General features: G+C 35.9%; 1 protein-coding gene across 1 annotated transcript; it reads right to left on the minus strand.

Annotated features, from left to right (window-relative positions):
• Nucleotides 1-1143: 1143 nt before the first annotated feature.
• On the minus strand, nucleotides 1144-4674 carry LOC107915527 (uncharacterized). The gene is made up of 8 exons (XM_041078542.1): nucleotides 4463-4674; nucleotides 3845-4183; nucleotides 3663-3751; nucleotides 2931-3614; nucleotides 2508-2621; nucleotides 1754-2360; nucleotides 1372-1660; nucleotides 1144-1218 (listed from the first exon to the last, which is right to left on the minus strand). The coding sequence occupies exons 1-8, from the start codon at nucleotides 4672-4674 to the stop codon at nucleotides 1144-1146; spliced, it is 2409 nt and encodes an 802-aa protein (XP_040934476.1).
• Nucleotides 4675-20847: the final 16173 nt, after the last annotated feature.

Here is a 20847-nt window from a genome sequence, read left to right on the forward strand (position 1 = left end):
CGTAATCCCTTGTCACTTAACCACTAGACCAGCAGACCCATTCTGTTAAGTTTTTACCAACAATTCCTTATAAGCCCACTAACCTCAATTCAGGCTTAATTCAATTAAAAACCCAAATTTAGCCCAAGTTACAGCCTGAACTTAGGACCTCCCAAACACACCCAGAGCTCATAATTACTTAACCCAACATACATTTAAGCCAAAAATAACACGAACCACAAATTCAGACACTTCCAAGCTCGAAAATCATAAAAAGTCGAAAATCAAAAATTTGGGGCGTTACAACTCTACCCCCTTAAAAAAAATTCGTCCTCGAATTTTACCTGATCAGAAAAGGTGAGGATATTGCTAACACATCGAATCCTCTGGCTCCCAAGTAGCCTCCTCAGTGCTATGACTCCGCCACAGCACCTTCACTAAGGGAATAGACTTCCTAGGTAGTACCTTAATGTTACGATCCAAAATCTAAACCGGCTCCTCCTCGAATGTCAGATCCGGTCTAACCTCAATCTCCTCTACAAGCACAATGTGAGTAGGATCGGAGCAATTGTGTCTCAACATTGACACATGAAACACGTCGTGTATACGATCCAACTCTGGAGGAAGCTCTAATTGATATGCGACTGGTCCCACTCGCTTCAAAATTCGGTACGGTCCAATAAATCGAGGACTCAACTTGCCCTTACGACCAAACCTCAGAACCTTTTTCCATGGCGAGACCTTAAGGAAAACCATGTCTCCCACAGAATACTCGATGTCCTTCCTTTTCAAATCTGCATAGGACTTCTATCTATCAGAAGCCGCTTTCAGTCGATCCCGAATCAAGTGGACCTTATCCTCAGTCTCTGATACTAACTCCAAACCCAGAATACGTTGCTCACCTAACTCAGTCCCGCACAGGGGAGTGCGACACTTACGTCCATATAGTGCCTCATACGGTGCCATCTGAATACTAGACTGATAGCTGTTATTGTAAGCGAACTCTGCCAACGGCAGGTACTCCTCCCAACTACCTAAGAAATCCATAACACAACCCCTCAACATATCCTCCAGTACCTGAATCACCCTCTCTGACTGACCATCTGTCTGAGGATGAAAAGCAATACTGAAGTTAAGATGAGAACCCAAAGCCTCATGGAGTTTCTACCAAAATCGAGATGTAAAACGAGGATCCCTATCGGAGATGATCGAAACAAGAACCCCATGCAACCTCACTATCTAGGAAATGTAGAGCTTAGCCAGCTTTTGCAAGGAGAAGTCCGTCCTAGCAGGAATGAGATATGCAAACTTGGCCAATCGATCCACGATGACCCAAACAGAATCCTTCTTAGTGGGTGTTAGAGGCAACCCACTAACGAAATCCATCGTTACTCGCTCCCATTTCCACATCGGTATTTTCACTGGCTGTAGCAAACCTGAAGGTAACTGATGCTCAGCCTTAACCTGCTGGCAAGTCAAACAACGAGCAACAAATTCTGTCACCTCACGTTTCAACCCTGGCCACCAGTACAACTCTCGAAGGTCCCTATGTATTTTCTTACCCTCAGGATGCATAGCGTAAGGGCTACTATGCGCCTCCCTCAGAATCCACATCCTCAAATTCTCATCATCAGGTACACTGATCCTATCTCGGAAATGCAACACCCTATCACTGTCAATCCTAAAATTAGTGGTTGTCCCAGTCTTATCTTGACGAAATTATAACTGAAGAGACTCATCTCCTAACAACTTATCCTTAATCTGACCCAGCTACATCGGCCTAACCCACAACTCAGCCAGGAGACTCCCATCAGCATAAAGACGTAGTCGGGCGAACAACACTATCAAATCGGCCACAGCCCTACGGCTTAATGCGTCAGCCACCACATTAGCCTTTCTAGGGTGATACTCAATACTGCAATCGTAGTCCTTAAGCAACTCAACCCATTGTCGTTGCCTAAAATTTAACTCCTTCTGAGTGAGGAGATACTTGAGGCTCTTTTGATCAGTGTAGATGGTACACCTCTCACTGTACAGATAGTGCCTCCAAATCTTTAATGTAAAGAAAACTGTAGCCAACTCCAAATCATGCATTGGATAATTAGCCTCGTGAGTCTTCAGCTGTCGAGACGCATAGGCAACTACTTTACCGTTTTGCATCAAGACGCAACCCAAACCCACATGTGACGCATTACTGTAAACCACAAAGTCCTTACTAAGTTCAGGCTGAATCAGAACTGGAGCCTGAGTCAAAACTGTTTTGAGCTTCTTGAAGCTCTCTTGCTGTACGACAGTCCAAACAAAAGGAACTCCTTTGCGCAACAACTTAGTCAATAACGTAGCAATCAACAAGAACCCTTCTACGAAGCATCGGTAATAACCTGCCAGACCCAAAAAACTGCAAACCTCTGACACACTCTTCGGCTATTTCCAATCCAACACCACCTCAACCTTACGAGGATCCACTCTAATCCCCTATACAGAAACTACATGTCCCAAAAAGGTCACTTCTCGAAGCCAGAACTCACACTTAATAAACTTCGCATTTTGCTGTTCCTCCCGAAGAATCTGTAAAACCACCCGCAAATGCCTATCGTGCTCATCCTCCGTCCTAGAGTATACCAAGATGTTGTCGATCAACACTACCATAAATTGATCTAAGTAGGGCTGAAACACATGATTCATCAAGTCCATAAATGTTGTTGGTGCATTAGTTAACCCAAAGGGCATAACTAGGAATTTGTAATGTCCATACCGAGTCCTAAATACCGTCTTTTACACATTGGCCTCATTTACTCTCAACTGATGATATCCTGATCGCAGATCAATTTTAGAGAATACAGAAGCCCCTCTGAACTGATCGAATAAATCGTCTATCCTCGGAAGTAGGTATTTATTCTTAATCGTCAACTTGTTCAATTGATGGTAGTCAATACACATCCTCACTATACCATCCTTCTTCTTTACGAACAAAACCGGTACTCCCCATAGAGACACATTAGGATGAATAAACTTACGATCTAACAGCTTTTGAACTTGAGCCTTCAGTTCTGCCAGCTCCTTCGGTGCTATTCGATAAGGGGCGATAGACACTGGAGTCGTACCAGGAATCAACTCAATCCCAAATTCTACCTCACGGCTCAGAGGTAATCCTGGTAATTCCACGGGAAAAACATCTGGAAAGTTTTTCACAGTACAGATGTCCTTAACCGAAGAGTTCACAGAATCAGAAACACTGATGCAGGCCAAGTATGCCTCACGTCCTTTCCTCACCAGCTTCTCTGCTACCAACGCAGATATCACATTGCTCAAATTACTCTGTCGTTCTCCAATCATGAATACCTCTTTATCCTCCTCAGTCCTCAGAACCACCATCTTTTCAGCATAATCCAGACTTACACGATGCTTCACCAACCAGTCTATACCAAGAATTAGGTCAAACTCCCCAAACAGAAGTCCCATCAAATCAGCCAAAAATATTGTCCCTTGGAATTCCAAAAGAACGTCCCTGAACAACTTACTAACCCTAATGGTTTGCCCCAACGGACTCACCATAGAAATCTCGCTAGAAGTACTCTCATGCGAAATCCCCAAGGTCTCAGACACAGGACATACAACATAAGAATGCGTAGAGCCTATGTTAATTAGTGTAATATAAGGTACATTAAGAATAAAAAATGTACCCGTGATGATGTCTGGAGCATCTCTATCCTCACGACGATGTGCCGCATAGACAAGTGCAGGCTGCCTCACCTCAGTCGGCCCAACACCTCTGCCAGATGCTCTTTAACATCGCCCCAAACCATTACCACCCCTAGCATGTCCTCGGCCCCTAGGTGGCTGCTGTACTCCTCTCGGCGACTACATAGTCTCAACAATCAGAGCTTGCACGTGATTACCCCTCAGTGGACAATCCTTAACTCGATACTCAATTGATCTACACCTCAAACAAGCGTCAGTAGATCTCCAACACTCGCTTGGATGGCGTCTATTACATAGCTGGCAGATCGCCACCCCAGCAGGTGCAACAGTAGGCCCAACTCTAACGGACCCGTCAGTCCTGGCTTTTTTCTTAGGCCTCATCCCAGAACCAGTAGACTCAGAATCCCTCTTTACTTTCCCTTTCTCATAGTTTTGACGCTCAGAGCGCTTCACCTCCTTGGCTATCTTGGCCTTCTCGACCAAGACTGAGAAATCCCGCTCCCTCTAAGGAGCTATCAGAACTCGCAGACTATCCTGAAGACCATCCTCAAATCAAACACAACGCTCATACTCATTCGTCACCATGCCCCTCGCATACTTAATCTGATTTAGAAACTCATGTCGCCTAGCGTCAGTGTAGCTAGCTCCCACATACTTAATCTGATAAGTGGTCTTAAACAACTCCCAAGTCAACCTATTAGGCTAAGTACCCTCCTTAACGGTCAACCACCACTGGTATGCCTCATCGCGAAGCAGAGACACAGTCCCCCTGAGTTTCTACTTATCAGTAAAATCCAAATCATCCATTATGCGCTCTGTGGCCTCCATCCAATACTCGGCCAGACTCGAAGCAACTCCAACAATGCCCCTAAATATCTCAACCCCATTCGACCGGAGTCGTTCTATAACCGACCCACGGCCTCCAGATCTAACATTATCCCCAGCAACCCTCTCCAAAATTCGAAGCATTTTAATGAAGGCATCCAGACCCATCAACTATTTTGCCAGAAAGGAGGAACAAAAAGATAACCCTAGGTTCTTCCCTTAAAGCCCACAACTCAGAATTTTAATGAAGGTCAACGCTTACTGAAACTTGCAGCAAAAATAATGCTAACGCTACTACAGGGAATTAAACCCCTAACCCTGAGCGTAATCCCTTGTCACTTAACCACTAGACCAGCAGGCCTATTCTGTTAAGTTTTTACCAACAATTCCTTATAAGCCCACTGACCTCAAGTCATGCTTAATTCAATTAAAAACCCAAATTTAGCCCAAGTTACAGCCTGAACTTAGGACCTCCCAAACACACCCCAGAGCTGATAATTACTTAACCCAACATACATTTAAGCCAAAATAACACGAACCACAAATTCAGACACTTTCAAGCCCGAAAATCGTAAAAAGCCGAAAATAAAAAATTTGAGGCGTTACAAATAATGACTTTGAGTATTGGAAGGACTAAATTGTAATGTAAGGTATAACTGATGATTATGAGCATATATAAGAATGTATATGGTGATGTACAAAGGAATGAAATGGAGTGAATATGAATTGAGGACCATACAAACTTAGTGAACCACTAGGATGCAAATGACATGTCATTAGGGTGTATAATATTCTGTATAACATCCTATACCCGGTCTAGACGTTATGGTCAAATCATGAGGAATTACATACATTCGTTTGAAACATAAAATTTAAAATTTGGAAATGTAACATAGAAAAAAACTTGATAATGATATTTCCAGTTTTAAATGAAAATCACCTTATTAAGTTAATCCATTTTAATTGCAGAAAACACTTATAAAATCACTTAGCTTTGCAGCGGAATCCTTAAATTAGATAGAAATTTGAAAACCATAGTTTGATTTTGAAATTAAACGCTTTGCAGTTTGGAATAAAATATTCTAAATATGATAAAACAGTTCGAAACGACAAATAAAATCAAAAACAATAAACAGTCTCCAAAAAGTCCAAAACAGTCCAATTCAAAATAGTACTATGCACATAAAATAATAGAAACTCTTTTAGATGCATTATTAGATGCAAAATTAGATGTATTTTCATAATAAGATACAAATACAGAATCAAACCCTATCATCAACCGCTACACACCATCTCCGTCCATCCCTACACACCAAATAGGGTATTAAATACTCATCTAACCCTACACACCTATAAGTAAGCATATGTCACTTTTCAAAGTAGTGTAGTTAAGTTGCCAAATATAGTATGTGGTAAATCGCCAGAAACAGATAAGTGTGGTTGAGCCACCAGAATAGATAATTGTGGTTTTAAACCATCAAATAAGACCAATTATTAAACTGCCAACACTTCCTCCGTCAACCATATACCCACCCCAATGCTCATGTAGATATTAATAATGATAAATACAAATGTCATGCATGCTTTTCATGTAAAACATGCTATCAAAATCATCAGTATATGGATTATACATATATATCTCACATACCATATTCACATTACATATAGTAGCTAACTATTAGATATCATGTTTACAAGTCCTACTTAAGCAGTGCGGACCTTACAGAATGGCTAGTTACACGTCACAGATTAATATGACCCTAAATAAAGTTTTCAGAAAAATGGGCCTACACGGTCCACCACACGGCTGTATGATGTTGATAGTAGGTTTTTTGACATCGCGTTGTTCGTTATTTTTTGAGTTTTCCGTTACACACTAGTCATTTTTTATGCTGTTCCAACAGCAAGAACTCCAGTACCTAAAAATGACATTCACTTAACGAATTAGCCAATGAAATGAGAACTGACTAAGAGGATACAACCCTCGCTTCCTAAAATTCTAGCCAAACTACAAGACATTCAACCCAAATAACTACAACAGCCCCAATTGGAGTTAAAAACACTTATCCTTGAAAGAATCAGCAACTTTACAAATCCTTAATTCTTCGAAGGATTAATTGTCGCATGATTTCCACCTAGAAAACCCACAAGATTAAAACATGGAACAAAGCTCCTCATAACCCAACTTAACAAAAGATAATGGAACCCCAATAGTGGAAGAAGGTTAAACGATACTTACACAAAAATCGATATGCAAACTATTCAATCAAAAACACAAACCACGAAAATTTGGATGGCACAAAGAATAGTGAACAAGAAAGAAAAGAAAATTTCAAAAGAAAGAGGAAAAAAGAAAAACAGAAGGTAAAAAAATTTTGGAAAGGAATAAGAAAAAGAAAAATAACGTGAAAACCCAACTAACAGAGGAGTAGAAACATGAAACGTAGGAATGAGAGATTTTAGGGAATTAGTTTCAAACAAAATATAATAAAATAAAATAAAACTAACCACTCACCCCACTATCCCAATTCTCATCTAAACAGATTTTCCAGTGTTTAAATTCGACCTAAATTCCACTATATGAGCAACACAGTGCATAAGAATAAAAATATTTCCACCTTGCATATGATAGGATTCGAATATAAGACTAAAGGGTAAGCTGAAGCCTTACCACTGAACCAATAGGCTCATTCTTGTCAATAGATGTACATAAATAGTTTTTAAGCAGATACTCAAAGTTAGGCGTTTAGACAAAATTAACAAAAATACAAAGGAAAGGATTCAAACCCAAAACCTCCCTCACACAAGCATAACACTTAACCACTAAACCAAATTAATTCCTTTGACAAATTCACACAATTTAAAAACTAAAATTTTGGGGTGTTACATACCAGGTACTGGTCTTAGATATTTTACTAATGGTTAAGTTCTAGCATGTGTTGCGGATCCTTCACAGCTCGTGTGAGCAACATCGAGTAAAGTTATCATCCTGACACAAAACTCATGTCAGTAGGCCCATATTCATAACTCATATAAGCATTCATATTCACAACTCATGTGAACAATTCTATCCCAAGTATCCATGGTTATTTCACTATTGTTCTTTGGGCAAAAACAAGGTTTATGGTATGGAAATGGAAGTATAATCTAATAATGATATGAATGTTTTTACACAAAACAAGTATGCTTAATATGTTTATGATGCAATGGCATGAATTGCGTTCTATGCTTAATCTGTGAAGGTGAACTAACCTCATTGGATGATGGATTTTCTTAGGGTATCAAAGACTACCATGTTTCATATTTATATACTTATGTGTTCAATTCTTGACTTATGTTAATGTCGGGTAAGTTATGTTAATTTTGTATGAACTTACTAAGCTTTAAGTATGCTTACTTTTGTATTGTTTTCTTTCTTGTAGATTTTCGAAAACTATGCAATCAATTGGATCTCACCAGAGCTCACACTATCCACCTAGTTACTCAGTAGACTTTTGATCATTTTGGACCGGTTATCAGAGGCATGTTGTAACATCCCGAATTAAGGGCTAGTCAGAACAATAGTTTTGAGACCATTAATCCGAGATAGAAATAATTATTTTATGGATGTTACGAGATCCATGATATATATGCATGCCTGTATAAAAATATCGATGAGAAATTTTACCGATAAGGTATCCAATTGAGTTATTAGGACTAAATTGCAATAAGTGAAAAACATTTGTTCTAGTTTATTTAAGGGCTTAATTGTGATGAGATTTAAAATTTGAAGTCCTTATTTGGCAATTAGACTATTATATGTCATTATGGACAAAAATGGACGTAGGAGGGATAAAATATCAAAGTTATAATGGAAGGGCATTTTGGTCCATTAGTTAATAAAAGAATTAAAAGGGGAAAATAGTCAAAATTTGTGTCGATCTTCATCCTCCTTGGCCGCATTTCACAAGAAGCCATAGCTAGGGTTTCTTTTATCTTTCAAGCACAAAGAAAGTGCATTCTAGCCCCGTTTTTAATGTTCTTTATATTTTTGAAATATTTGTAGCTCAATTTAGCTATTTCTACCCTTAATTTGAGCTAGGTTTCATGTTCTAAAACATACCCATGAATGACATGCTTGTGCTTTGATGTCTAATGGAAGAATATCAAGGTTTGAGGTGTGATAAACAACTTTTACTAGGTGGTTTTTGGTGAAATTGATAAAAATGACCTAATTGTAAAAGTTGTAGAAACTATGTGTAAATGTGTGAATAAATGAAAAATATGGGTTGGTATAAGAGGGAAAATGATTCGGCTAGGCTTGAATAATAAGAAAAAATGGGTATTTTTTATTTTACAAGCCTAAGGGCAATTTTGTAATTTTATAAAATTTTAGGGGCAAAATTGTAACTTTTATATCTTGATTTTTGGACTGAAATGAATAATACGTGTATTAAATAAGCTAAATGTGCTATTATAGATCAAGAGGGACGAGGGATAGACCTTGATCGAGGAAAAGGCAAGGTTGAGGATTAAATCACAAATTTACCATATTTTGTACCGAGGTAAGTTGTGTGTAAGTGATTCAACAACTCCAATATTACGTATCTAATATTTGACATTATATGATGCATGTATGTATGCCTTAATGAAATTGACTTGTGATGAATGGAAGTTTAGTGATAGCCTCGTATCTCAGAAGCCTAGGTGACCCAAAGGAATACTTAGGACTTGGATCTCGTGACACTGTGCTAAATGTACCTGTGTAAGACCATGTCTGGGACATGGCATTGGCGATGATATATGTGTCTGTGTAAGACCATGTTTGGGGTATGGCATCAGCGATGATATATGTGCTTGTGTAAGACCATGTCTGGGACATGGCATCGACGATGATATATGTGCCTGTGTAAGACCATGTCTGGGACATGGCATTGGCGATGATATGTGTGCCAGTGTAAGGCCATGTCTGGGACATGGCATCGGCGATGATATGTGGATTCATGTAAGACCATGTCGGGGACATGGCATTGGTACTTTATTTGGTGTATGACAATCTCGAGTGTCCTTTAGTATTTCAGTGGTTCAACGGGCCATTCAAGATGTTAGGTTAAGAAGTGGAGTGATAGGAGTAAGAATGTACGGTATAGGTATGTACGTTAACCTCATGAGTATTGAACTCAATTCATGATGGGAAATTTAGCATGAGTAGAAAGGAGTAAGATAAGCTTGATGTTTAATGATATTTAATGTCAATTTTGACATGTTCATTTGTGTAGTATGATATTGTAGTGATAATTGATAATATGTTTAATCCATGAATATCTTAACTTATGTTGTTTATTATTTATAGGCAACTTACTAAGCCTTGTGCTTACCCTTCTCTCATTTCCCTCTTCTTGTAGCATCATCAAGCTAGCACGGGGATCATGGACGTCGAAGCTTGAGTCACACTATCAACAAATCTTTTGGGGTATAATTAGTTATATGTGTCATATTTGTTAGCCAAAGTGATGGCTCCTTTTGGTATATTATTCCATTTTGTATATGGCCATGAAATATGGCTTATATTGATTATTGGGTTGAAATCCCTAAATATTGTTACATGGATGAAATGTGCTATTACTTTTGTGGAGTGTGCCAAATGGTTGATAAAATGTGGAATTTATGCTTGATGGATAAATAATATCAATTGGTATGGTCACTATATTAATAAAGGTAAAGAAATGTATTGAATGAACTTAACAAGTCAAGGAGTCTCAAGTAGGTAAACTTGATATGAATTTATCATGCATGAGTTAAAGCTATGGATGTCTAAGTAACCCTTTTTATGCCATGTCAACCACCATTGGCATGTGAATGTGTGTTGGGGTTGTTAAGGGTGACAAGAGGCTTGGAATATAGCCTCAAATTTGTCCACATGGGTAGACACACGGGTATGTGTTTAGGCCGTGTGTGACACACGGTCAGCCCCATAGGCATGTAGTCTGGCTGTGTGTTCCTGCACCCTAGTTTTACAAGTCAGTATGCATGGTAGTAAACACATGGGCAGAGACACGACCGTGTGTCTCAGTCGTATGGAGGACACGGCCTTAAGACATGGGCGTGTGCCCAGGCCATATGAAGTCTGCACCTTAAATGCGAAAATTAAATTTGCCACACGGCCTAGCACATGGGCGTGTGACTTGGCAATGTGATATTAATTTTATGATAACGTCATAAATAGAGAGTTACACGGCCTAGGGACACAGGCGTGTCTTTGTGTCCACATGGAGGTGTGACCTTGTTTTAAGAAAATTTTTCTAAAGTTTACAGTTTAGTTCCAAACTCCCTCGATGTATGTTTTGGGCCTCGTAGGCCCATATAAGGGACGAATGCATGTTCCTGAATAATTTTAAATTTGAACAAAATTTTATGGCTCAGTTTTACATAGTAGTGCATGTTCGAGTCTGGTAATGCCTCGTATCCTGTCCCGGTATCAGACACGGGTAAGGGGTGTTACACATGTAAAAAGGTGTAAATGGATAGGTGTACATGTGTGGGACTTGATGCTTTTGAGATAGTTCTCTTGTTATGGATTTAGTCTGGTTAAGCCATGTAAATGTATGTGTTATGTAGTACTTTGAGTAGGTTCTAAAAGTTATGTCTTAATACTTTGTAGTGGTAAAGGTATGGTATAATACCTTGATATGGTTGCATAAATAAAGTTTTAAATGGCTAGAATGAAATGAAGTTTAGATTGTATATGCTTGGTGTATTTGGTAACTATAGAAAGGTTTGAATGATTCATTTTTTATGTTGAATTGAAGTATTTTTAATTTTATGTTTTGGTACTGAAATTATGTACAATAGTTTGAAAAGTTTTGTTGTGAAATGGAGACATTGAGGCATATTGGTTAGTTGACTAGGACTATAGTTTAAGTTGTGTTTTGGCATGTTTGAATAGGTGTAACATTGGTTTTAGCATTGGTATAAGTTTTGGTATGGTTGAATTGGTAGCTTGTTTACAAAGACACATTGTTGCTGCAATTGGTCTAGCACAAGGTCTTGTCAGGTTGGCTACTTGCCTGTGTGAGTTTCTGTAGATAGAGTTTTGGTTTGCACATGGTCCTAGTTTGTTACATGGCCTATGTTGGGAAATATGTTCATATTGTAGTAAACATTTAATTGTTTTCTATGTATTTGAATAATCAATAAATAAGTTTCACATTTCACATTTATGTCTTTTGTATTTCTATCTTTTATATTTTGTATGCATAGCGAAATTGTGACAAGCAAATATTAGCTCATTAATTTTCTAAGTTCAAACTAATGATTAGTGACATTGTAAGAACATTTAAATAGCAAGAAAGACAACTTACTTCAGTAGATAATGTAAACGAGTCCTTAATCCCGTAAAAGAAGAGCATTTGATTCAAAGACTAAGAATGATTATTATGTCATCTACAATTCCAATTGAGGAGATAGCTAGTCTTGGCTATCGGAGCAGTTAACTCTACGAGTAGAGACATAAATGTATTCATTAGCAGAATAATACATTGCATTGGATCCAAGATGAATTAATTATGAATTCATTTGTGAATTAATTCACTTGTGACATTCATGGTGTGATTTATCTAAATCTTGAGTTAGTCATTGACCATACACATGTAATTCATGTACTTTGATATAAGTGGAAGCTAATGCTCTAAAGATGATCGAGTCAATAGTCGGTACGTTGGGTCCATAACTTGTGTATAACATGACTTTACTAGCAACAGTGGAATTCATAGCTCAATTAAAGAGTTAATGATATTCTCTCATTGGCATTGTGTTGATTGATAAATATAAAACGTGGCCACAGGTTGCTTATTCTCGAATGAGCAATTTATCATAGTTATTTGTTGACAGTAATCATATTAATCATTAAGAAAACATAATGGTGACAATGAGATAAAATAGGATTATATTGAGTGAACGAATTTAACTCAAAGGAATCAAGGATACCATATGAGGGTAACACATACATGATGAGATCATTGGACAAAGCAGTTGGATGAATTATTTTCGTAAAGAGTATACAATAAGAAGTTTTCAATAATGGTACTTCTTGTAGACTAACTCCATGATTAAGTAATTGCGAATTATCGAAACGATGCTTTTAGACATAATTGCAATTACTATAACATAATTGTATATATCTAATTGGTCTCTCCGCTAGCTCAACAAAAGCTCAATTAGCCTGCATTTGAATCTGAAAAAAATTCTATGACTTTGGAAATAATTTAATTGAGTCGATTTATTCAATGTGGAATTAAATTGGGTAGTCGTAAGAATTGTTCAACAAGATAATTTGATTAGAATTTTCTTGAAAAATTAATTTGGAAAATCTAAGTGAATTTTAGAAAAATTAATTTTGATCAAATGAAATTAAATTAATCAAATTAATTAAAATTAATATGATATTTTTGAAAACTAATTTTCAAGTTAGACAATTGGCCCAATGGGCAATTGAACCTGAAAATTGGACTTGAGATCGTAAATTGGGTCCGGGAGCCCAAAACTAAGACCAAGACCCAAAAATTGGTCAAATCAGGTCTGATATGTGAAACTGAGCTAACAGTCCAAATGGTGGCTGGATTAGACCGGTAGGGTCGTTACTAGCCTGGATCGTATCAGCAGCAATCGAACCTACTCGAGGTGCCGACTGCTGCGATGGCAGCATTACGGTGGCTGAAAAATGGTTGGCGGCGGTGGGTCTTCAGTGGTTGAGCAATAGAAAAATTACACTTTTACTGGGACTCTACCAGAGAATTTGATTTCAGATTAACTATTCCAAAAATAATATTTTTTTAATAGATTTAATATTAAATTTAATTTATTACTTACCTTAATAGTAGTTTATTAATTCAATATTAAAGTGATTATCTTAATATTGAATTTAATTTAATATTTATCTTGTAGATAAATATTATATTAATTTAATATTAAAGTGATTAAGTTTAATTATAGTTGAACTCTACAAACTCTCTCTATATTAATAGAGTCTTGGGTAATTATTTACACACACTTGAAGTCAATTAAAGAGTTAACGATATTGTCTCATTGGCATTGTGTTGATTGATAAATATGGAATGTGGTCACAGGTTGCTTATTCTCGAATAAGCAATTTATCATAGTCATTTGTTGACAGTGATCATATTAATCATTAAGAAGAAACAATGGTGACAATAAGATAAAATAGGATTGTATTGAGTGAACGGATTTAACTCAAATGAATCAAGGATACCATATGAGGGTAACACATACATGATGAGATCATTGGACAAAGCAATTGGATGAATTGTTTTCGTAAAGAGTATACAATAAGGAGTTTTCAATCATGGTACTTTTTGTGGACTAACTCCATGATTAAGTAATTGCGAATTATCGAAACGATGCTTCTAGACATAATTGCAATTACTATAACCTAATTGTATATGTCTAATTGGTCTCTCCGCTAGCTCAACAAAAGCTTGATCGGTCTGCATTTGAATCAAAAAAAATTCTATGAGCTTGGAAATAATTTAATTGAGTCGATTTATTCAATGTGAAATTAAATTGGGCAGTTGTAAGAATTGTTCAACTAAAGAATTTGATTATAATTTTCTTGAAAAATTAATTTGGAAAATCTAAGTAAATTTTGGAAAAATTAATTTTGATCAAATTAAATTAAATTAATCAAATTAATTAAAATTAATATGATATTTTTGAAAATTAATTTTCAAGTTAGACAATTGGCCTAATGGGTAATTGAACTTGCAAATTGGACTTAAGATCGTAAATTGGGTCCAAGAGCCCAAAACTGAGACCAAGACCCAAAAACTGGTCAAATCAGGTCTGGTATGTGAAACCGAGTTGACAGTCCAAACGGTGGCTGGACTAGACCAATCGAGTCGTCACTAGCCTGGATTGAACTGGCAGCAATCGAACCTACTTGGGGTGTCGACGGCTGCGATGGCGGCATTACTACGGCCAAAAAATGATCGGCAGTGGTGGGTCTTCAGTGGTTGAGCAGTAGAAGAATTACACTCTTACTGGGGCTCTACCAGAGAATTTGATTTCAAATTAACTATTCCAAAAATAATATTTTTAATAGATTTTGTAATAGTCCAGTTTTTAGCTAAAATAGAATAGTAGTTTTGGAATCACAAATCTGAGGTCAAAAAATTATTTTAATATTATTTTTGGTTTTTATAGCATGTGATTATATATGTGTAAAAATTTCATGAAATAATTTTAGCGTTTGGATGTTTAATTTGAGAAAAGGACTAAATCGCGTAAAATGCAAAAGTAGCATACTGTAGTTAACAGAGCTTATTTGCTATGATTTATTAAATGAAAGGTCCTTATGTTGTGAATAGACCAATGATAGTGGGAATGGACATAAATGGGCATATATTATGATGATTTTAAATGGTCTAGTAAAGGTTAAAAAGTTAATTTGTGAATTAATTAGTAAATAAACAAAATAAAGCGAAATATCATCTTTTTCCCTTCATTTTTCAACCGAATACTCAAAGGAAGAAATCATTTTTATGCATTTAGGGTTCGGCACTTGCAAGGATTGATTGATCAAGAACAAAAGAAATCGGATTTAGATCGAGGCAAGAACAAAATATTCAACTAATCGACTAGTTTCATCATTTTTACGTCCGAGGTAAGTTCGTATGTGATAAACATTGTTACAACTATGTTTTTAATGCTTTGATATTGCATAAATTGTATATATGCGACTACGATTGCTTACGAAGACAAATCGACTATGTCTGGCACTTAGTGTGCAAATCGGAATAGCTTTGGCTATATATGGCACTTAGTGTGTGAGACTGAGATAGCTTCGGCTATGAAAGGCACTTAGTGTTCGAGACTATGATAGCTTCTACTATGAAAGGCACTTAGTGTGCAAGATTATAATAGATTCGGCTATGCTTTGGCACTTAATGTGTGAGATATTGAGTATTCGATAGTATCACATAAATGTATGAATTCGATATGAATTTGTACAGGTATATACATATAAAGCATGAAATCTAAATAAAAGAAGTTATGAAATTGTTCATAAACACTTGAGTAAGTATGAGGAAAGTTTTTTGGTCACCATGATATATATATTAATTAGTTCGAATTGATGATTTGAATATTATGAACTGTTGAGTATATTTAATATGAACTTACTAAGCTATGAAGCTTACTGTGTGTTATTTATCTATGTTTTATAGAGAATCAAAGCTAGCTTGGACCCGTGGATTATCAGGAACATCATCGTACTATCAAACATCTAAGTTCGTACTCTTGAAATATGTATATAGAGTATATGGCATGTAGAGGCTAGTTAAGGTACTCTGGTTATGAATATGGCTATGAGATTTGGCTTATAAATGTTTATGTTTGGAATGGTTTGTATAGTCATGAATGATCGCTTATTTTGGTATGTTTTGGTATAAACGTGGCCAAAGTTTCATAATTGATAAATAATTATGTTTTGAGCTTGGTAAATGATCTTTATGGTATGATTAAAGTAAAGAAATTGAGAAGTTATATGCTTTTGAATAGATGTTTATGATATAAGCTTTGGGTAGTTATTTGGTATTGGTTGAGTATTGAATTTGGTTGAATTGGATATTGTATAAATGATGCAATGAATGATTATTTTGGGCTGCCTATTATATGATGAAATGGTATCTTTTGGTTGTTAAGTGTGCTGTTAAGTGTGTATAAGAAAAAGGGTGGCAAATTGGCCTTTCAAATGGCTTATTTTTGTCTACATGGGCAGAGACACGGGAGTGTGTCTCAGCCGTGTGCGACACACGGTCATGCTACACGACCGTGTGTCCCCTGTGGTACCCTTTCGAATTAAGTAGTATACCCTATAGGTTTGGCACGGCTTAGACACACGGGTGTGTCTACTGGCCGTGTGTGGCACATGGGCTAGCACATGGGCGTGTGGCTGGCCGTGTGACCCAAGTCAGTAACCCCTCCAGTTTTCCCACGGCTATGGTACACAGGCGTGTCTCCGGCCTTGTGGTACAAGTCAGTATGTATGCCCTGTTTTCACACGGCCTGTGACACAGGCGTGTCTGGTGACCGTGTGAGGAACACGGCCTGTTCACACGGGCGCATGACCCTTTAAAGTTAAAAATTTTTCTAAGTTTCCCAAAGTTTGCAAATGTTATCGATTTAGTCTTGAACCACTTCTAAGCATGTTTTAAGGTCTCGTAAAGCCCTACAATGGACATTGTAAATGTTCTGAATGGATTTTGAGTATGAATGTATAAATGTATGTGAATGAGGTGTGTTATTCGGTAATCCCTTGTAACCCTATTCTAGCAACGGATATGGGTTAGGGGTGTTATAGATAATATTAGGGATTAAATTGAATAAATTGAAACTGTCATGAAATTATGTTATAGATAGAAAATATAAGGTCTGTAATGAAAGAATGCGAAATAAGATTTTAATCCACTGTTAGATATTAAAATACGAGTATCCCAGATATAGGGACTAAATTGAATAAAATAAAAAATATGTTTGGCTATGTCTTTGAATGTTAATTGGATGTAAACTGATGTTGTTTTTATTATTGAATTGTCAAACGTAGCTAAAGATGATGACGGGTTGTAGACGAGTGACAAAAGCTTCAGTTTGTACTTTTATGATTTGAGATCATTCCATTTATATACATACATATATATATGTTTGTTGCATATTAACTATTAAGGTATGACTTTATTTTTTTAGAATTGAATTATGTTGATGGTATTGAATGCAAAGATTGTAAATTGTTCTGAGTATGGTAGAAATGATCATAATATGAAATGAGGTTATGACAGGTGATCATGATATGTGAATTCATTTATGATATGTAATTAAAACATTGATTACCCTATTATTTATTCGAGTAAAGTCAGATATAGTTGGCATGCCGTAGGGTCAAGTATAATGATTAAAAACCATAGTTGTCGAGCAACCCAAGGTGGTAGAATGTACATATGCTAATAGTCATCGTTGTCGGGCAACCCAGGATGATGGAGTAAATAGATTGTGAAAGCTATCATTGTCGGGCAACCCGAGGTGGTAGTATGTACATATTCTAATAGTCATCATTTCCGAGCAACCTAGGACTACAAAGTAATAGATCCGTGCATTCGTCTTGAGTCTAGGCTTGGTTAATAGGGTTTATAAAACATGAGTTGGTGTATATATATGAAATTTGGAAAAACAACAACATGTGAAAGATCATGCAAACCGGTTAAAAACGAGCCCCGGAGACTAATTTGAATATGAACGAGCCAATAGACTCAAGAGTGAATGAGATGGTAGAATGAAATTGAGCATCAAATTGGTATATATCTATTTATATATGCATTTAGATGATTATATGAATAAGTAAGAATAGAAATGGATAGAAAATGGTTGTGGTATGTATTAGAAAGCATGGTATGGTATGATCATTTGAAATTGCCAAATGAATTAGTGTGTGGAATTGGTATATGATACATAAGGGAGTGAGTTGAAATGGTTATGACTAAATCCTTTATTGAATTACATTAGTTCTTATTAATGTTAATGTTATTGACTTGAATCATGAAAGTACTATTAAGCTTTATTGCTTAGCATTTGGTTTGTTTATTCCATGCGCAGGTATTAGAAGATCTCGAAGTCTCGAGGACTAATCCAACACCCAAACTTCACCTCTCGTCTCAACAATGTTTGTGCGATTCTTTATGTTTTAAATATGTGACATGTACCAATGGTTGAATTGGTTTTAGGTTGTGAATTGGTCAAACTGATATTTTGATTAGTTTATGTAAATTTTGAACTTAAACATATGAGATGTTGTAGTTATCATGTATATGGTATAAGGTTTAAATGGTTAAATGGTGTAAATTTTCATAAGTATTAAGTTTAGATTTGAGTTGTGAATGGTCATGTTGTTAGTTTAGATAATAATGATATTATATGAAGTGTTTGAAGTATGTATGAAGCTTAAATTAATGAAATTATACAATTGGTATTTTGTTCTAGGTGTTGTAAATTGGAGCCATTTGGATACTTTGAAAACAATAGGTAACGTTGTGACGTGATACCCTCAACATCGTGACACCAACTCGTAAATTTTAAAAATGTTGCATTTTGGTCCTCATTCGACCTCAAGATATCAAAAGAGCTTTCGTAAGCTCGTTTAAATCCTTAATTTGGTTAGATGTCATATTATAAATAAGCATTAGTCCTAATGAAATGTAAAAATTGTGTATTTGATTTGCGAATGTTATTGTCCCGTAGCTCAAACCTGACGATCAGGTTGGATATGAGGTGTTACAATCACATTGTGTACCAAGCCTCAAATTTAACATAGAGTATAAAGGATGAGAAATAAACTAAACTCATAACCAACAAGAGAGAAAATAACCATCATAAAAATTGAAAATGGTAATAAAAGTCTAGAAGTTGAATAGTAGTTCAAACCAGCATCAACCATCTATCAGTAGCGATAAGCATTTGTTGCACATCTCTTCCCCTTTTCACAATGGTCCTTTCACTAACAGCTTAACAACCTTTATTTCTTAGCCTTCAATCTCTAAAACTTGATATTGATGAATTCATTTCAACCCTCAAGATATCCAAATCTACTCCTCTTGTTCAATTGTAACAAATTGAGTCGAGGTTGTTCTATATGTTGTTATTATAGGGTTTACAACATCCCTATCGTTCTTTAATTTGATTCCACAATTTTCATTGATTACATAAAGCCTTTTCTTCAATTATACTTAAAAAAAGCTTTTATATTTTCATTTAGAGTCAGTATGAAGCACAATTAAAACAACCATAATTAGCATAACAAAAAAGAAACAAATAACCAATAACACCAAGTCAACATCAATTCAAAGCATAGAAGCATTGAAATCAACCATAAGTAAAATCAACAGTATTGCTCCCCCTTACTCTATTCATCCCCAATTAGTTTGCATCATGTTGTTTAAAGGGAATGAGATCGAATGCTACATCAATAATAGGGATTATATCTCATGGAACAACAAGGATATTTTTCATGAAATCTAGATAGAGTATGTCTGATCTTCGATAGATCTTCAATTGATCAACATAAATTGTAATCCCATGCTTCACACGAGCATCGATTAATTTTTTATCTTCATAACTCAAATGTGGCTTATCTTTTCCCACCCAAATAAGCTTTTTCATGGTTTTCTTGTTGTATTTTTTGTTATAACAGGTTTTGCTACAACCTTGAATTTCTTCCAAACACATATCACCTTATAATAGTGATGCTTGATGTGTCCTTATATTCCACAATAGTTACAAATAAATCTTTTTTTCCTCTTAAAAAGAACTCACTTCTTTTGTTTTAACTAAAATTATATGAATCATAAGTTTCTTACCTTTATTTATGTAACCAAATCCTTTATGGTCTAGTTCAAATCTCTTTGAAACTAAAATTTCATCAAGCTTCTCACTTTGGTCTCCAAATTTCTTTAAAACAACATTGGCATCAGTTAACTCCTTTTTAGTTTTTTTTAGAGTAACCCCTTTTTTGAACTTTACATTTTCCCTTTTAAGAATGATGACTTCTTCTCTCAATAAGTCATTCATCTAGAACAACATTCCATCTTCTTTATTATATATTGATAGGCATATTGAATCATATGACTCAACATCATTATCTGAATCATCTTTTGTTCCACAATTATTAGAACAAGAGTTGGAACTTGTGGAACAAAGGTAGTAAAAGCAACATAGTTGTTTAAATCTTTATCTGAATTAGTAAGATCACTAAACTTTTCATCACTCTTAGTAAGTGAATTTTGTTCCTTCTTGATGGTGTTAGCACATTCAGATTGAATATGACCAAAGCTCTTGCATTCATAACATTGAATTTACCTTTTCCTAGTCTCAAAATAATCATAAATTGCATGGATCTTCTTTTATGATTATTCTTTTCAACATCTAAATTATTCCATTCTTAGAAAAAAATTTAATGCTATGGTAAGTGAAGTCAAATGCTCATTGATCTCATCAATAGATTCCATAGTTGCAAATTGAACACAGAATCACCTTCACGTATGTCTGTAGCCAACTCTGATACCAATTAAAAAAGGCCTAGTTTGCACTTCATACCAAATTTGATGATTGAAATACTGTTGGAACAAATAACTTGGTTTGCAACTAAAAACCAATTTTATTCTAACTTCTGTTAGAACAAAGGTTGGAATAGAACTTAACAGAATAGATTAAAAGACAAAGTAAAGCAATGATCAAAGTAAGGAGAGATAATAAACAATATTCGTTAATGCGGTTTGGATTCTCCAATCCTACTTTACGGAA

Source organism: Gossypium hirsutum, chromosome A10, assembly GCF_007990345.1.
Source record: "Gossypium hirsutum isolate 1008001.06 chromosome A10, Gossypium_hirsutum_v2.1, whole genome shotgun sequence".
NCBI lineage: Eukaryota > Viridiplantae > Streptophyta > Magnoliopsida > Malvales > Malvaceae > Gossypium > Gossypium hirsutum.